At 44.8% G+C, this 18,801-nt stretch overlaps 1 protein-coding gene across 2 annotated transcripts in view; it reads right to left on the reverse strand.

The window, feature by feature from the left end:
- The window catches only part of WNT11 (Wnt family member 11), a 179,845-nt gene that overhangs the window by 107,449 nt on the left and 53,595 nt on the right, over window positions 1-18,801 (reverse strand). For both annotated transcript variants that reach the window (XM_073548609.1, XM_073548608.1), the window contains exon 3: window positions 13,627-13,862. In XM_073548609.1, the coding sequence (XP_073404710.1) occupies window positions 13,627-13,862 (236 nt within the window). The remainder of the gene's footprint in view (window positions 1-13,626; window positions 13,863-18,801) is intronic.

Below are 18,801 nucleotides of genomic sequence, written 5' to 3' on the forward strand. Positions count from 1 at the left end.
ATGTTCGGACTGTGTTCCGGATTTTGAGGGAAAATTCCCTGTATGTTAAGGGATCGAAATGTCTTTTTGGTGTACAGAGGATTTCATTTTTGGGATTTATTTTGTCTCCGTCAACTACTGAAATGGACCCGGCCAAGGTACAGGCCATTTATGATTGGGTGCAGCCCACTTCTTTGAAGGCTCTCCAGAAGTTTTTGGGTTTTGCTAATTTTTATCGTAAGTTTATAGCCAATTTTTCTGTTATTGCCAAACCATTGACTGATTTGACTAAGAAGGGCGCTGATTTGCTGAATTGGTCTCCAAAGGCTGTTTCTTCTTTTCAGGAGCTGAAGCGGAGGTTTACTTCTTCTCCGGTTTTGCGACAACCCGATGTCTCACTTCCATTTCAGGTGGAGGTGGATGCTTCAGAGACTGGTGCAGGAGCTGTTTTGTCCCAATAAGATCCTGTAACATCTAAAATGAACCCCTGTGCCTTCTTTTCCCGAAAGTTCTCTCCTTCGGAACGCAACTATGATGTGGGGAATCGAGAACTGTTGGCCATGAAGTGGGCATTTGAAGAGTGGAGACATTGGTTGGAGGAAGCTAGACATCAAGTTGTGGTCCTCACTGACCACAAGAATTTGATCTACCTTGAGTCGGCTAAACGCTTGAATCCGAGACAGGCCAGGTGGGCCTTGTTTTTCACACGTTTTGATTTTGTGGTCTCCTTTCTCCCAGGCACTAAGAACCTTAAGGCTGATGCCCTCTCTAGGAGTTTTTTGGCTAATTCTCCTATTGTGACCAAGCCTGCTCCCATCATAGGTGAGGGGGTGGTTCTTTCTGCCATCTCGCCTGATTTGAGATGTGCTCTGGAGAAGTTTCAGGAGGATAAGCCTGAGCGTTGTCCCAGTGGTAGGTTATATGTTCCTGACCAGTGGAGGAGGAAAGTGATGTCTGAGGTTTATTGCTCCGCGTTGGCTGGTCATCCAGGTATTTTTGGTACTAGAGATTTGGTGAGTCGGTCTTTTTGGTGGCCCGCCTTGTCTCGTGATGTCAGTAATTTTGTGCAGTCCTGTGGGACTTGCTCTCGGTCTAAACCTTGTTCTCGCTCTAGTGGGTTGTTGATGCCTTTGCCGGTGCCCAGGAGGCCATGGACCCATATTTCAATGGATTTTATCTCTGATATGCCTGTCTCTCAGAGAATGACTGTTATTTGGGTGATTTGTGATAGGTTCTCTAAGATGGTCCATCTTGTACCACTCCCTAAGTTGCCATCTTCCTCAGAGTTGGTGCCCTTGTTTTTGCAACAGGTGGTTCGCTTGCACGGGATTCCTGAGAACATTGTATCTGTCAGAGGAGTTCAGTTTGTGTCTAGATTTTGGAGGACTTTCTGTTCCAAGCTGGGAATTCAGGGCAGGTGGAGTCTTCTGCCTGTCCAGGGGTTGACACTGTGGTGGAAAGAATGCAGCAGATTTGGGACCAAGTGGTGGATAAGTTGTCTCTTTCCCAGGAAAAGGCCCAGCGGTTTTCTAACCGGCTTAAGGCCATTGGTCCCCGGTTTAAGGTGGGTGATATGGTCTGGTTGTCATCAAAGAATATCTCTATGAAAGTGGCTTCTCCAAAGTTTAAACCTAGATTCATTGGACCTTACAAGATTTTGGAGATTATTAATCCGGTCTCTTTTCGGTTGGCTCTTCCTGTCACATTTAAGATTCATAATGTGTTTCATAAGTCCTTGTTGAAGAGGTTTGTTGAACCAGTGGTTCCTATGGCGGCACCTCCTGACCCTGTGTTGGTTGAAGGTAACATGGAATATGAGGTAGAGAAGATACTGGATTCCCGTCTGCTAGTTGTGTGATAGGATTAGGGGTCTGCAATTCGCTAGTTTCCAACCTCTCTGATTTTCTGGGCTGAGCTTGTGTTTTGTTTTTTCCTCCTCGGTGACTCAATCATAACAGAGGACCCCACGTGCTGAATCCCCCGGGCTGCAGGACGGGAGGCTGAAGGTGGAGCGCGGCGGCCAGAGCGGTACGCAGGGATCTGAGGAGGGACTCTGGGAGCAGCAGCGGGACCCAGTGAGACAGGCGGCGCTGGCGCCGGTAATGGTGGCTCCGGCGTGACAAGATCGCTGTTGCGTCACAAAACTAGTGACTCAGCAGCGATCTTGCTAGCGAGATCGCTGTGTGTGACAGGGGCTTTACACATAAAATGACTTAGGTAAGGGATCGTGATAGGCCACTCAGAACAAATGTGTTTTGAGGGAGAGCCTAAAACTATGCAAATTGTGGATAGTCCTAATTTCTTGGGGTGGAGCATTCCAGAAGGTTGGCGCAGCGTGGGAGAAGTCTTGGAGTCAGGAGTGGGAGGTACGGATTAGTGCCGAGGTCATTTGCAGAGTGCAGCGGTTGGTTAGGCCGATAGACAGAAATGAGGGAGGAGATGTAGGGGGGTGCCGCACTGTGGAGATCTTTGTGGGTGAGAAAAAGTACTTTGAATTGGATCCTATAATGAATGGGCAGCCAATGTAAGGACTGGCGAAGAGTGGACGCATATGGCAGCAGCGGCTCATTATTGGGGTATCAGCAGAATGTGGAGTTTGTGCAGGTTGGGAATAGATGGAGATGGGGCTGAAGAAGTCAGATGTTTCTTTGTTGTATTCTCTGCAGACGAGTCCTGGCTGCAGAAGTTGTCATGGTGGTCTGGGCCAGACGGAAAAGACTGGAAAAGTGAACTTCTCCACCGGAAAGAAAGTCAGCAGTAAATCACTATCTATAACTGTACTGTGATCTCCTACATATTCTAACGGACTGGTATCTGTCAGTATATGGTCACCGTATGGCGGTAATATTAGTGTTGGTCTTTACATGATATAAAAATTTGTTTTCAGCAACAGCGTGGTCATCTAGTGAGGTTCTCCTATAATAGTGCACAACACCATAGTTGCAATCAGGGTGTAACGCATGTGGTTCGTGGACCCACTGTGCCATGGAGCCGGCCTGACCTAGAAGGGGCGTAGCGTAGTGGCTACCTGGTGTTCACTAGAGATCCTGATGGTGGAGTTAGACTTGAGCTGCAGGGAGTCGCCAGGTATCACTCCAGGGAATTCCCTGACACTGCAGCAGCTGACCCCTGGGGTCAAAATCACAGACATTGACTTGGAGTCACTGGCAGTGCCTGATTCGGATACTGTTCAGACAGTATAGGTTCTGGGTCACTGGGTAGGAGATGGGATTCAAATACTGGAGTAGGCTCCGACTGTATGGACTCTGGAATACTAAACAGGATAGACACTGGTGCTGGTTCAAGTACCGCAGGAACGGTTACAGGTTCAGATGCCGCTGGAGTGGCTTCAGGTTCAGGAACTGGAGTAGCAGTGTCAGTCTCCTATACCCCAGGGAGTGGCATCGGGGTTCAGGTACGGCGGGAGCGGCTACAGGCTAAGGTACCGCAGGAGCTGTGTTAGCATCAGGTACCGCAGGGAGCTGTGTCAGGGTTCATAGACTGCATCAGCAATAGCAATATGGAAGAGAAGAACATCCACATGGTCACCTGCAACACATGCTACATGTTTACGGATCTTCCGGCCCAAAAACTCAACTTTACCTGTCAGAAGTGCAAACTTGTTGCCCTCTTAGAGGAAAAGATGCAGGGACTGGAAGAAAGAATAGCAACATTGAAGGTAATTAAAGAACATGAGGACTTCTTAGATGAAGCAGAAGCAACCATTCAGGAAATGGAAAGTGAGAAAAGCTTCAGAGCACATACAGAGGTTGAAAAGTGGAGCCATATGACGAAAAGAAGCAAATGGATCAAGTGGTCATCACCACCCACACAGCTTAGCAACCAATGTGAAGCCCTCATGCTGGAGAACGAAAATGGCACAGCTCAGGATGATACCGTATCTACAAGAGAAGACACACTATCAACAAAAGAAGTTACTCTGTCAACAAAAGCGGAAACAAATGACACTCAAAAACACTCACGAGCAACAAGCAGTGCGTCTGGAAAGAAAAGAAGAGTGGTAGTTATGGGCGACTCACTACTAAGAGGCACGGAGGCAACTATCTGCAGGCCGGACATAACCACACGAGAAGTATGCTGCCTCCCAGGAGCAAAAATCAAGGATGTGGCCAACAGGATACCAACTATCCTCAAATCCAAGGACGACTACCCTTTCCTACTGATACATGTAGGCACAAACGACACTACAAGAAATGACCTACCAACTATCTGCGAAGACTTTGAAATTCTGGGGAAGAAAATAAAGGAACGGAACGTACAGGTTGTTTTCTCATCAATCCTCCCAGTCGATGGCCATGGCATCAGAAGATGGAATAAGGATACTAGAGGTGAACAACTGGCTACGACGGTGGTGCAGGCAGCAAGGATTTGGATTCTTGGACCATGGTGTGAATTACCTCTACGATGGACTTCTCGCAAGAGATGGGATACACCTCACAAAACCTGGGAAACACACATTCACCAGAAGACTTGCCACACTCATCAGGAGGGCTTTAAACTAGAAGAAGAGGGGGATGGGAGGAAAAACAGCAGACAAGAACATGCAGCAGAAGGACAAACTAATCAAGGATACTAGATGTGGTACAGAGGACCCAAGACACGGTACTCAGAAGGAAGCTAAGAAAAAGGAAGCAAAACTTCTTTCCTGCATGCTGACCAACGCAAGAAGCCTGACCAATAAGATGGAAGATCTGGAGTTGGTAATGTATGAGGAAAAATACGACCGAGTAGGAATAACTGAGACATGGTTAGATAACAGCTATGACTGGGCTGCTCACTTGCAAGGATATGATTTGTTTAGGAGGGATCGTAAAAAAAAGGAAAGGGGGTGGAGTCTGTCTATATATAAAGTCCACTTTAAAGCCCAGACTAAGAGAAGATATACAAGAGGGAAATGAAGAGGTGGAGTCTCTATGGGTGGAGATACAAGGAGGGAAAAGTAATGAAATCCTCATAGGGGTTTGTTATAAGCCACCAAATATAACAGAAACCACCGAAAATGTATTATTGAAACAAATAGACAAAGCAGCAAATCCCAATGAGGTGATTATTATGGGGGACTTCAACTACCCCGACATAGACCGGGAAACCGAAACCTGCGTATCTCAGAAAGGAAACCAATTTCTGTCAGTGACCAAGGATAATTATCTGTCACCACTTGTGCCGGGCCCAACTAGAGGGACAGCCCTTCTGGACTTAATGTTAAGCAACAGGCCAGATAGAATAACAGAAGTCCGAGTCGATGGCACCTAGGGAACAGTGACCACAATATAACACAATTCCACTTTTCCTTCAGTAAGGTGCCCTGGAAGGGCGTTACAGAAACGCTGAATTTCAGGAAAGCAAAGTGTGATCAGCTTAGAGAGGACCTTCGCCGAATGGATTGGGACAATGTCCTCAAAAATAGGAGCACAGAAAATAAATGGGAAATATTGAAATCAGTTTTACACACCCACTGCGAGCTAGCCATACCGTACAGAAATAAAAGGGCTAGGAACAGGAGAACACCAATGTGGCTAAATAAGGATGTAAAAAGGGCAACAAATAACAAGAACAAGGCATTTAAGAAGCTAAAACAAGAAGGCAATGAAGAAGCATTAAAAAGTTATAGAGAAAAAAATAAAATGTGTAAAAAATAAAAACATTTAGCAAAAGTGGAAACTGAGAGACTCATTGCTAAGGAAAGTAAAACAAACCCCAAACTATTCTTTAATTATATAAACAGTAAAAAGATTAAAATTGATGGTGTCGGCCCTTTAAAGAACAATGAGGGTGAAATCATAGAGAGCGATGTGGGAAAAGCAAATGTTTTAAATACTTTTTTCTCAACAGCGTTCACACAGGAAAAGGATTTGCCAGGGGAAATGCAGAGTGATAATGTAAACTCCCCATTAAGTATCACCTGCTTAACCCAGGAAGAAGTGCAGGACCGCCTCAGTAAGATGAAAATTGACAAATCACCAGGCCCTGATGGCATTCACCCTCGGGTATTAAGGGAGTTAAGTCATGTGATAGACAGGCCTCTATTCCTTATATTTAAAGATTCTATAGAAACAGGGTCTGTTCCTTTTGATTGGCGGCAAGCAAATGTGGTACCAATATTCAAAAAGGGGTGTAAAAGGGAACCTGGAAACTATAGGCCGGTAAGCTTAACATCTGTTGTGGGTAAAATTTTTGAAGGGTTTCTAAGGGATACCATTATGGTATATCTCACTGTTAATAAATGTTTAACTCCATATCCACATGGATTTATGAAGGATCGCTCCTGTCACACTAACCTGATCAGCTTCTATGAGGATGTAACCTCTCAAATGGACCAAGGAGAATCATTGGATGTCATTTATCTCGACTTCTCTAAAGCATGTGACACTGTCCCACATAAAAGATTGGTAAGTAAGATGAGAAAGCTTGGGCTAGGGGAAAATGTGTGTAGATGGGTAGGTAGCTGGCTTAGTGATAGAAAGCAAAGAGTGGTTATTAATGGGGCATCCTCAGATTGGGCCAGGGTTACTAGTGGGGGACCACAGGGTTCTGTATTGGGCCCTCTACTATTTAATATATTTATTAATGATCTAGTGGATGGCTTACACAGTAAAATATCAGTATTTGCAGATGATACAAAACTATGTAAGGTAGTTAACACAAAGGAGGACAGTTTGCAACTACAGACAGATTTGAGTAAATTGGAAAATTGGGCTGAAAAATGGCAAATGAGGTTTAACACAGATAAGTGTAAGGTTATGCACATGGGAAGGAGAAACAGATGCTACAATTACTTACTAAATGGGAAACTGCTGGGGAAATCAGACATGGAAAAAGACAGGCATCTTAGTCAATAAGAAGCTAAATTGGAGTGCCCAGTGTCAGGCAGCTGCCACCAAAGCAAATAGGGTCATGGGATGCATTAGAAGAGGTCTGGGGACACGAGATGAAAACATAATTCTCCCTCTGTACAAATCACTCGTCAGACCACACTTGGAGTATTGTGTGCAATTTTGGACGCCGGTGCTCAAGAAAGACATTACTGAACTTGAAAGGGTTCAAAGGCGGGCTACTAAAATGATAAATGGAGTTGGTTCACTACAATACCCAGAAAGGTTATCAAAATTAGGTCTATTTACTCTAGAAAAGAGAAGACTTAGGGGAGACTTAATATATATGTACAAGTATATCAGAGGGCAATACCGAGATCTCTCCAATGAACTGTTTGTACCAAGGACTGTGACAAGAACAAGGGGGCATTCTCTTCGTTTCGAGGAAAGACAATTTCTGCACCAGCATAGAAGAGGGTTCTTCACGGTAAGAGCAGTGAGGCTCTGGAATTCTCTTCCTGAGGAAGTGGTGATGGCCAACTCACTGAATGAATGTAAGAAAGGAATGGAGGCTTTTCTTGTGAGTAACAGTATAGAAGGTTACGAATAACAGAATATTATAGGTAGATGGTTGACGCAGCTTAGGAGAAGGAATTTTTTCCCTATGGAGAAAATTGGCTTCTACTCTGTGGGTTTTTTGCCTTCCCCAGGATCAACAATGCAGAACAGCTGCACTAAAAATAGGCTGAACTAGATGGACATAAGGTCTTCCTTCAGCCTTCAAAACTATTTTACTATGTAACTATGTAAGTACCACAAGTGCAGCTTCAGGCTCAGGTACCGCTGGAGCGGTGTAAGGCTCAGGTACTGAAGAAGTGGCATCAAGGTTCAGGTATCACGGGTGCCTATTCAGGCTCAGTTACTGCAGGGAGCGGTGTAACGATTCAGATACTGCGAGTGCGGATTCAGGCTCAGGTACCGCTGGAGCGGTGTAAGGCTCAGGTACCGAAGGAGTGGCATCAAGGTTCAGGTATCGCGGGTGCAGATTCAGGATCAGGTACCGCAGGGAGCGGAATCAGGGTTCAGGTAACGTGGGTTCAGCTTCAGGCTCAGGTACTGCAGGGAGCAGTGTCAGGGTTCAGGTACCATGGTAGCGGCTTGAGGCTCGGGTACAGCAGGAGCAATGTTATGGTTCAGGTAGCACAGGTGCGGCTTCAAGGCACAGACACCACTGAAGTGGCTTCAGGGTTTAGGGCTAAACAACACGGGTTATAGGAAAAGGTTCAGACTACCACAGTATGGGACACAGGGACCTGGCAACTCACTAGCTGCACAAAACCACTGAATGGAGAATATTGCTCTGGCCCCTACCTTCCTAATGGGGAGGGTGCCTTATATACTTGATGCCTCCCAGCTATTGACAGTGTGATGCAGCAGCAAAAAAGGCAAATGCAATTCTAGGATGTATTAACAGAAGCATACAGTCTAGATCACGTGAAGTCATTATTTCCCTCTACTCCTCTTTGGTCAGACCTCATCTGGAATATTGTGTCCAGTTTTGGGCACCACATTTTAAAAAAGACATCAACAAACTGGAGCAAGTTCAGAAAAGAGCAACCAGAATGGTGACCGGTCTGCAAACCCTGTCTTATGAGGAAAGGTTGCAGGATTTGGGAATGTTTAGTTTGCAAAAGAGAAGACTGAGAGGAGACTTAATAGCTGTCTACAAATATCTAAAGGGCTGTCACATTGTAGAAGGATCAACTTTATTCTCATTTGCACAAGGAAAGACTAGAAGCAATGGGATGAAACTGAATGGGAGGAGACACAGATAAGATATTAGAAAAAACTTTTTGACAGAGTGATCAATGAGTGGAACAGGCTGCCACGAGAAGTGGTGAGTTCTCCTTCAATGGAAGTCTTCAAACAGAGGCTGGACAGACATCTGACTGGGATGATTTAGCGAATCCTGCTTTTAGCAGGGGGTTGGACCAGATGGCCCAGGAGGTCCCTTCCAACTCTACGATTCTATGATTGTATGATTCTATGACTGGGGGCGTTTCCAAAGTGCGCGTGCTGGCCCTTTTAAAAATTAGGGAGCCCGCAGAGACGGTGAGTATGTCGGCGTCCCTGCTGGGAGGTAGGAGAAGGAGCACGCAGGGACGTCGGCATTAGTGTGACACAGACTTACCTGGTTAGGGACCCATTTAAACGTTTCTCGCCCCCTAAGCTGAACCTCTAGTTACGCCTCTGACTCCTGATTTCAGTACGTATACTTGTGTACATGGGGAGTAATGTTGAATTAGAACATGTTCCATAATAAGGGTAGAACCTGTTCCATAATAAGGGTAGTATTACATGAACGCTCTCATGGTTGGTTGTGATGGGATATTCTGTTGTACAAGGTCTGTACTTTTTGTTAATTACATGTCTCTACTGAGCTTAAACGTCCCTGGAAATATTAAAATGATAATCTAGGACTTAAATTTGATTTGCATTGTATACTTTAGATTACAATCTGATGTTGCCTCAGTTCCACTTTTACAATATGATAGCAAGTCCTGGGAGAGCTGCAGATTCTGCTGTTTTTCACATCATTAAGATGCACAGTATCACTAAACACAGAGCTGTGATATCCTTTATAATCAGTATCTGTTCACCACTTTTATGTTTTTCTGATTAATTGTTAAAAACATCCTTTTTTTACATATTGTTATTTTTTTTTGCTTAATTTAATTTATTATCTGGATGTACATAAAAATCAATATTATGTGCGTTATGGGGAAAAAAAGCGAAAAAAAAGCTGCCTTCTCCTCTCCTTGAAAAAAAAAGAAGAAAAATTGACGACAAAAATGCAAAATATAAAATGGCTGATATTCACCTTCATCCTCTCTCCGATCTCCTGTTTTTTATTTAACCTTTTGCATTTTACCCCCACCTTCATTCCTTCATGGCTTGTTTTTTTTTCTGCCCTTTCTTGTCATCAAAATGTGGTTTTAAAAGGAACTTTGCTGGTTTGTGTGCGATTTCTACACAAGGTCGAGAGTTCACACCAAGGTCTGTGATTTTCGATGTGGCCAAAACAAGCACGAGTGACCCGATACTCTGCTACGTCTTCATTCTGATCCTTTTCGCAGTAATTGTACTAAGATTACATTTAGGAAGGGAAGGAAAAAAGAAAACATAATTTTTTGCTTTGGGAAAGTTTTTACTTTTTTGATTTGTTCTTAGATAATCTTATCTTCGTCCAAAAAAAGCCACCACACACGTTTGTGTAGACCGGTCGTGTAGATTCGTACATGAATTCGACTTGACTTGTTTTTCTTTTTCTGCTTTTTTCTTTTCTGTCTTTTTTTTTTTGTGACCTTTTAGATTAAAATCTTGTACGATCCTTTTAATAAAAAATTAAACAGGTTTTGTACTCCAATAGGGTAAGAACAAAAACAAGTAACCGAAAACATCACGGTAATGAAAACCATGTCTACATTGATCAGCAAATCCAAAAACAATGACAATGACCGACCGAAAACAAGTATAAAATGGTGCAAAAGCCGTAATGAATTTAGTTGGAGTGTAAAAATGCCTACAAAATACATTTTTACTCCGATAAAAAGAAGGCGGAAAGAATGATGACTTGGGTTCATACGTTGCCTCCTTAAGACTTCTCATTACAGGGCAGCATCAGACTATTGCAATATCTTAGGGTTTCGGCACCCGTATTAATTCTGGCCTCATCAGGGGTCCAATGCGCCAAAATAACGTCATAGATTCCTAAGATGCTGTGAGATTTGCCAAACCATGGCCAGGAACCTAAGTCACCTGTGCTAGAAATCTGCAAACTTTTTAGCATGCATTTTTTTTGTTTTTTATAACATTTACATCCTTTCATAAAAATATTTTTTTTTTACTATTATTTTCTGTACTGTACTTAATCTAAGGCCGGGATCACACATCCGAGAAACACGGCCCAGTCTCGCATGTTAATACCCGACACTCGGATAGGAGCGTGTGGCCGCATAGCAATACATGCAGCCGCCCACTCCGGTCCTGAGTGCCGGTGGCAGAGTCGGGTACTAACATGCGAGACTCGGCCGTGTTTCTCGCATGTGTGATCCCGGCCTAATAGTTTTATACATATGTATAATACTGCAAATGATTGGCCTTTAATTTTTTTCTATTTTTTAATTTGTTTTTACATCCCATCAGAATATTTATAGTTTTTTGTTTTCTAAATACTCTTACCTTTATTAAGGTATTTATTTTATTGTATTTTATATCAAATGATAAAAAGTTGTATTTTACATTTTCCCGATTGTGGACATTTATATTCGTTTTGTTACTTTTATCTATGTATGACTCCTAGACTCGTTTTGGTTTTCGGTGCCTACCTCTTGCTCACCCCTCTTTATCTTTTAATCTCATTTTTGTTTTTCTCCCGTATTTCTTTCCATCTCCTGCTTCCTCCTAACCTGTCAGTCATTTATCTTTATTTTTTTTGTCTCCCTTTACTCTCACTCAGTGAGGCTTCAATCTACAATCCAGTCCAGGAAAATCCAAAAACTACGGAATGCCCTTTTTGCCACCAAATACACTACCTGATGATGGGTTGAACTTGATGACTGCTTACTTTCATTGGTTCTTTAGATACTTTTTTGGATTTTTTTTAAGCAAAAATAAAAAAATTGTCTGAATCTCTCTGATTGAGACTCTCAGTAAGTCACTGTCTCCGCTGCTATAGTTCCAGACAATGACGGATCATGATGGATGGAATCATTTGCTTGTAGCCAAAACAGGGAAATCTACACGGCCTTCCTCTAGTTTTGATGTATCATCTTCTAGGTTCCTATTCAGAATTTGACTTGTTTTGCTGAACAAACTTAATCTGGACACTGGTCCTCTGTATATATTATTGGATGGTGGCAACAGAGTCGAAAGACCCATTGTCCCCAATATAATAGATTTCTACTATATGCCACATGTAGAAGTATTAGAAATATACATTAATACATTTACCCCCTACCCCAGAGTGTTTATTTTGGGTCACCCTACAGTGCTGATTTGATCCCACCTTAGAATGTTTGTTTGGGTCCACCTTTGAATACTGATTTGACCCATACCAGTGTGGTTAATTGGGTCCACCCTACAGTGCTGATTTGTCCCCATCCCAAAGTGTTTTTTTTGGGTCCACCTTAAAATGCTGATTCAACCCCACCCAAGAGTGTTTATTTGGGTTTACCCTACAGTGCTGATTTGACCCCATCCCACAGTGTTTATTTGAGTCCACCTTAAAGTTCAGATCTGACCCCACCCCAGAGTTTTTATTTGGGTTCACCCTATAGTGCTGATTTAACCCAAACCCAGAGTGAGTATTTGAGTTTACCCTACAGTGCTGATGTGACCCCACCCTACAGTGCTGATTTGACCCCTCCCCAGAGTGTTTATTTGGGTTTACCCTACAGTGCTGATGTGACCCCACCCTACAGTGCTGATTTGACCCCTCCCCAGAGTTTTTATTTGGGTCCACCCTACAGTGCTGATTTAACCCAAACCCAGAGTGTTTATTTCGGTCCACCTTACAATGCTGATTTGACCCCATCCCAGTGTGTTTATTTGGGTTTACCCTACAGTGCTGATTTGACCCCACCCCACAGTGTTTATCTGAATCCACCCTACAGATTTGATTTGACCCCACGCCACAGTGTTTATTTGGGTCCACCCTACAGTGCTGATTTGACCCCACCCCAGAGTGTTTATTTGGGTTCACCCTACATTGCAGATTTCACCCCACCCCACAGTGTTTATCTGAGTCCACCCTACACATTTGATTTGACCCCACGCCACAGTGTTTATTTGGGTCCACCCTACAGGGCTGATTTGACCCCACCCCAGAGTGTTTATTTGGGTCCAACATACAGGGCTGATTTGACCCCACCCCATAGCGTTGATTTACCCCACTCTACTGTGTGGACTTGGTCCCTCCTTAAGGTAAGTTAATCTTGGTCATATAGCTATTCCTACCAGGTCATTCCTCTGCGTCCTTGTATATATGAAACACCTTTTACCTGATTTTTATCTTTGTACTTTGATATTTGATCAATAAAGACTGGTATTTCATCTTCTCTTTGTTCACTTCTTTGGTTTTCACATTCACTTGTTCTCAGACCACGATGTTGTATGGATCCATACTAGTCAATGGGCTTATTCACAAACCTTTATTTTTTTTCACAGAACCATGTGCCCAATCTGAGAAGACTCACTGCATGCCCTAACATGGTCCAGGCTCGGCTATAGGGGGTGCAGTGGAAGCAGTTGTGCGCTCAGGTCCTTGTACCTGATGGGACCCAAAAACAGATGGACCCCATTTTGCATTAGCGACCAGGAGTTTGGCGTTACGCCTTTGTGCCTGACCAAATGACTCACATCTCCCCTCATACTGACTGCTTTCAGGGGCACTGCAGCTATCGAGAAGCCTAGCCTTCTGTCAATCAAAACAATTGCCAGAACAGAAGAATTTGCTGACTGCTGAGTGTGGGTGGTGGTGAATTTCTCCACCTTTACAGAAAAATAAGAGTCTGGTTCCATGCGGCTAGTTGGTTGGATGCAATCCATCTGCTACTGTCACTAGAGATCATGCTGGGGCTTCCCGCTGTGAGAGGGGGTGAGAGCTGCTTCACTAAACATCTGAGTATAGAGCTGCTGATATAAAGAGGGTTTACTATAAGATAGTAGTGACTTTTATATAGGGGGATGAGTAATTCCTATACAAACATATCAGGGTATAAGGACAATTCTATAAGTTATTTCATGCTCTTACCTCTTTCTAAATCCTGATTGAAGTTCGGAGCCAGCTCTATGGAAGAACAGTTCCACCTCATATCGGAGAAGGTTTTTATGCAGGTTTTCTTCACCTCTTTTGCTGCCTGGATGATTGTCTGCATCAGTTCCAGGTTACTTCGACAGAGCTGCATCTGGGAAGAGACCAAACCATCCAGCTGTTTACAGTGCTGCGTCTGATTCAAGGCCAGGGAGGCAGAGGTCCTGGACAATGCTCTGCAAGAAAAGAAAACAGAGCATCTCAATTAACATGCAATCCGAAGTTCTGCCACATTCAGGATGTACAGTATATAATGAGGTTCTGCAGCAGTCAGGATGTGTAGTTGCAATTTGAAAGAATCAACCGGAACTGCAAATTTGGTTTATTAGCAAACTTTACAAATTTTCTGCTGTTTGCAATTAATCAAACAAGAACAATGTAAATGTCTCAAGACAACTAATAAAATAATATATATTATTAATATATATATATATATATATATATATATATATATATATATATATATTTCTCCAAATTTATTACAACATGCCAACAATACTGACTACTGCAATGTCAGGATTATTCAACCCAGAAATAGTATCCCCCATACGAGTGCACATTTGTCTCCAGCACCGGATGCAATAATCAAGGGCTTCATTACTTACATTAGGTGTGCCTGAGATAAAACACATCAGATACCAGGTTTTACTGGGGTTTTTTTTTTACTGTGATACTTTATTGGATGTTAAAATAAGTAGTTAGAGTGGTCTAAAAAGTTAAGAAACAATATCAATCACTACATTGCAGAAGCGGGGAAAAGGATACAAAAAAGATGCAAAGGTATTAAATGTTCATAAAGATGCAGCTGGAAGCTGTGGAGGTCACAACTTCAGAATTATAGGAACATTGGCTACGCTACCTGGATGTGCTAGAAAGAGAAAGCTGTCACTGGCTACCTTAGAAAGCTGGTGGTCAAATCCCCTCGTGTGACTGCAAAACACCTGCAGCGAGATTTGGTTGCAGTAGGTACTGAGGTTTCAGTTTGCACAGTAAGGCACATACAGTGAAGCATGGTGGTGGTTCAGAGATGCCTACTGTGAAGCATCTGAGGCGCTTGGTGATGCCTACAGGGAGGCATGGTGGTGCTGAGTGATTCCTACAGTGAAGGATGGCAGGGGCTTGGTGAGGTATACGGTGAAGCATGGCAGTGGCTCAGTGATACCTACAGTGAAGCATGGCAGTGGCTGGGGGATGCATACAGTGAAGCATAGAAAGGCTCAAGGAAGCCTACTGTGAACCATGTCTGTGGCTTGGTGATGCCTACAGTGAAGCATGGCTGTGGCTTGATGATGCCTACAGTAAAGAATGGTAGAGACATGGATATGACTAAAGTAAAGCATGGTGGTAGCTAAGTGAAGACTTCAGTAAAGCATGGTGGTAGAGAGGTGGCATCTATAGTGAACCATGGCAGTGGCTTGGTGATGCCTATATTGAAGTAATCCAATGACACTGATGCCTACTGTGAATTAGGCTGCTGACGCTAATGCTCATAGTGAAGTATGACGATTGCTTTTGATGCTATCTGGCTGCTTTGCTTCCTCTGACACTGGAAACCTATAGAGTACGGAGGGAAAGATGGATTCAAACAAGTATCAGGAATTCCTTGGAAAAAACAGCATGTCTTCTTTAAGGAAGTTGAAGTTTGGGCATCATCGGACCTTCCTACAGGACAATGATCCCATATCTCATAGTCTATCAATGCTTGCCTTCAAAAGAAGCCCTGGAAAATTCTGACTGGTCCATCACAGTCGCCTGGCTTGAACCCCAAAGCCCCCCAAAAAACGATTTGGTGGGAGATAATGGCTACTGCAGTACAAAAAAAAGAATAATATTGACCTGGGGGCCACTCCTTGAGAGGAATGGGCTATGACTCCTCAGAAATGTTGCCAGAATCTACTGTCTGGATATGCATCATATTGTAGCAGGTTATAACAGCCAGAGAGTCTCTAACGATACACACTGCAACAACTGTTTTTCAGCATTCAGGATGTGTATCCTGAGGTTCTGCAGCAGTCAGGATGTGTATCCTGAGGTTCTGCAGCAGTCAGGATGTGTATCCTGAGGTTCTGCAGCAGTCAGGATGTGTATCCTGAGGTTCTGCAGCAGTCAGGATGTGTATCCTGAGGTTCTCCAGCGGAAAGGATGTATTTTATGAGATTCAGCAGGACATAATTAAATCACATCTAAATGACAGAGACGCCCGATTAAATTTGTTCATGGAACGTGACTTGCATGTAGTGGTGAACCACTAATAGCGGCAGATTACGTGGCCGCTATGACCTAATCTGAGCGGCACTGCAACCCCTGCATCTGAATTTCAACTGTATCTGCATCCTCAGAAAAGTGTGAGGGCATCACATGGAGTATGGAGGCCATGATACTGTGTGTGGTTGGGGCTGTCGGGTCCTCAAAATCTGTAAGGGGCTGTGTGGGTTATAGTAGTGTGTGTGGTGGCTTTGATGCTGTTTCAGGGGATCATACAGTGGTAGGAATTGTGGGAGCCACGATACTGTAGGTGGAGTACTGTTGGGTCCATTCCTCATCCTGTGTGAGGGGATTACGAGGTCTTGTGTGTGGTCACTATCGGGTCCTCCTACTGTGAGGGGGCATCATAATGTGTTGCAGGCACTGTGGGGTCATCATACTATATATGTGAGGGGAAGGCATCATACTTTGTGTTAGATGCATTATTGGGGGACATTATACTCCATGGGGGTCATGAAAGGTATTGCAGTGGGTGAGAACACTAAGGAACGTCAGTGAGGCACAAATACTGTATCCATGCCAAAATACACATCCCTATCCTTGTCTTTAAGAGTTGGTTAGCATGCTCCACTGCGCTGTCACCCTGCTTACTTAGCCGAATATATATATTTTTGTAGGTGCCGTAGAAGGGGTGACGCTATGGGGCCCCATTATTTCTATGTACGCCTCTGCTTCTATGGTCACTCATTGTCCTGTGTCCGCATCTCTCATTCACCTTAAAGAAGAGCCACCACCAGACACTATATTGTCAGGGGCCACAGTGTTCGTACCCTAAACAGTCAAGTATTTGGGTCGATAAATGTCTATCGTATGTAATCAGGCCTGCAAGCTATGGGGCAGAATGTTGTTCATAGCAACCAATCACAGAGCAGCTTTCATTTCATATTCTGCCCTGGCAACATGAAAGCGGCACTGTGATTGGTTGCTATGGGCAACCTACACCATTTTACTTTCAGTTTTCACAAATTTGCCCCATTCTATTAAAACATTGTGGGAAATTTACTATTACTTTCTCGTGCCACTTCTTGGTCATCTTACTGTCCATAAAAATTGTGACAAATATCATTAATCATTAACTCCTTCATGACAATTTTTTCTTAATTTTGGCTCTATTTTTTTCTTCTCCTTTTCTTAAAAAAGTCATCTTTTTTTTCCTGTCCATATAGTCGTCTGAGTTTTTTTTTTTGCACTCCACGTAGCCCCGCCTACTGGCGGCTGTAGAGCGGGGTTGCAGAGGAAAAGTGCGGGACGCGGGTGGAGAGCGGAGCTGCGAGGGAGAGCGGGACATGGATGGAGAGCGGGGATGTGGATGCAGAGCGCGGGGCTGAGGAGGGAGAGCGGGACACGGATGGAGAGCGGGGATGCGGAGGGATAGAACGGGACGGCGCATGGAGAGCGGGGCTGCAGAGGGAGAGAGTGGGACAGCAGGTGGAGAGCGGAGCTGCGGAAGGAGAGAGCGTGATGGCATTTGGAGAGTGGGGCTGTTAAGGGAGAGAGCAGGATGTGGGTGGAGAGCGGGACTGCGGAGGGAGAAAGCGGGACGGCCAGTGGAAAGCGGGGCTGTTAAGGGAGAGAGCAGGACGCGGGTGGAGAGCGGGACTGCGGAGGGAGAGTGCGGGACAGCAAGTGGAGAGCGGGGCTGTCGATGGAGAGAGCAGGACGGCCAGTGGAGAGCGGGGCTGCGGACGGAGGGAGAAAGCGGGACGGCCAGTGGAAAGCGGGGCTGTTAAGGGAGAGAGCAGGACGCGGGTGGAGAGCGGGACTGCGGAGGGAGAGTGCGGGACAGCAAGTGGAGAGCGGGGCTGTCGATGGAGAGAGCTGGACGGCCAGTGGAGAGCGGGGCTGCGGACGGAGGGAGAAAGCGGGACGGCCAGTGGAGAGCGGGGCTGTTAAGGGAGAGAGCAGGACGCGGGTGGAGAGCGGGACTGCGGAGGGAGAGTGCGGGACAGCAAGTGGAGAGCAGGGCTGTCGATGGAGAGAGCAGGACGGCCAGTGGAGAGCGGGGCTGCGGATGGAGGGAGAAAGCGGGATGGCCAGTGGAGAGCGGGGCTGTCGATGGAGAGAGCAGGACGGCCAGTGGAGAGCGGGGCTGCGGACGGAGGGAGAAAGCAGGATGGCCAGTGGAGAGCGGGGCTGTCGATGGAGAGAGCAGGACGGCCAGTGGAGAGCGGGGCTGCGGAGGGAGAGAGCAGGACAGCGATTGGAGAGTGGGGCTGCAGAAGGAGAGTGTGACGGAGGATGGAGAGCTGGGCTGCGGAGGGTGACAGCAGGTCTGCGAAGCAAAAGCGGGGCTGCTGAGGGAGGGAGCAGGATGGCCAGGGGAGACAGGGGCTGTGGAGGGAGAGAGCGGGACAGTGGACGGAGAGCAGGGCTGCTGAGGGAGAATGCAGGACAGCCAGTGGAGAGCGAGGCTGCGGAGGGAGAGAGCGGGAAGCCCGGGATGTTATTTACGATGCCCGGGCAACGCAAGGCTCTTCAGCTAGTTTGGAATAAACTTTTTTTTATTAACCATATAATGTGCTGGAAAAAAATTGAAATAGTGAAAAAAATGTATGTATGGGTTTTATTTTTACGTAATTTATCATGCTGTAAAAATATCCTGGTTATACGATTCTCCAGATCATTACGATTAAGCTGATACCAAACTTGTACTGTTTTGTTTTATATTTAAAAAAAAAAAAATATCCGGATTTGTGTCGTCATTTTCTGAGATCCGTAACTTTTTTAGTTTTCTGTTTATGGAGTTGTGAGACGGATTAATGCATGTGGGGCGAGCTGACAGTTTTACTGAAAATATAACAAGCTCCTATTCAGGCCCCCAAAACGTATATCAACCCAGTCCAAAAATGG

The sequence above is a fragment of the Dendrobates tinctorius genome, unplaced genomic scaffold (genome assembly GCF_039654945.1).
Source record: "Dendrobates tinctorius isolate UK_male_01 unplaced genomic scaffold, ASM3965494v1 ptg000157l, whole genome shotgun sequence".
Lineage (NCBI taxonomy): Eukaryota > Metazoa > Chordata > Amphibia > Anura > Dendrobatidae > Dendrobates > Dendrobates tinctorius.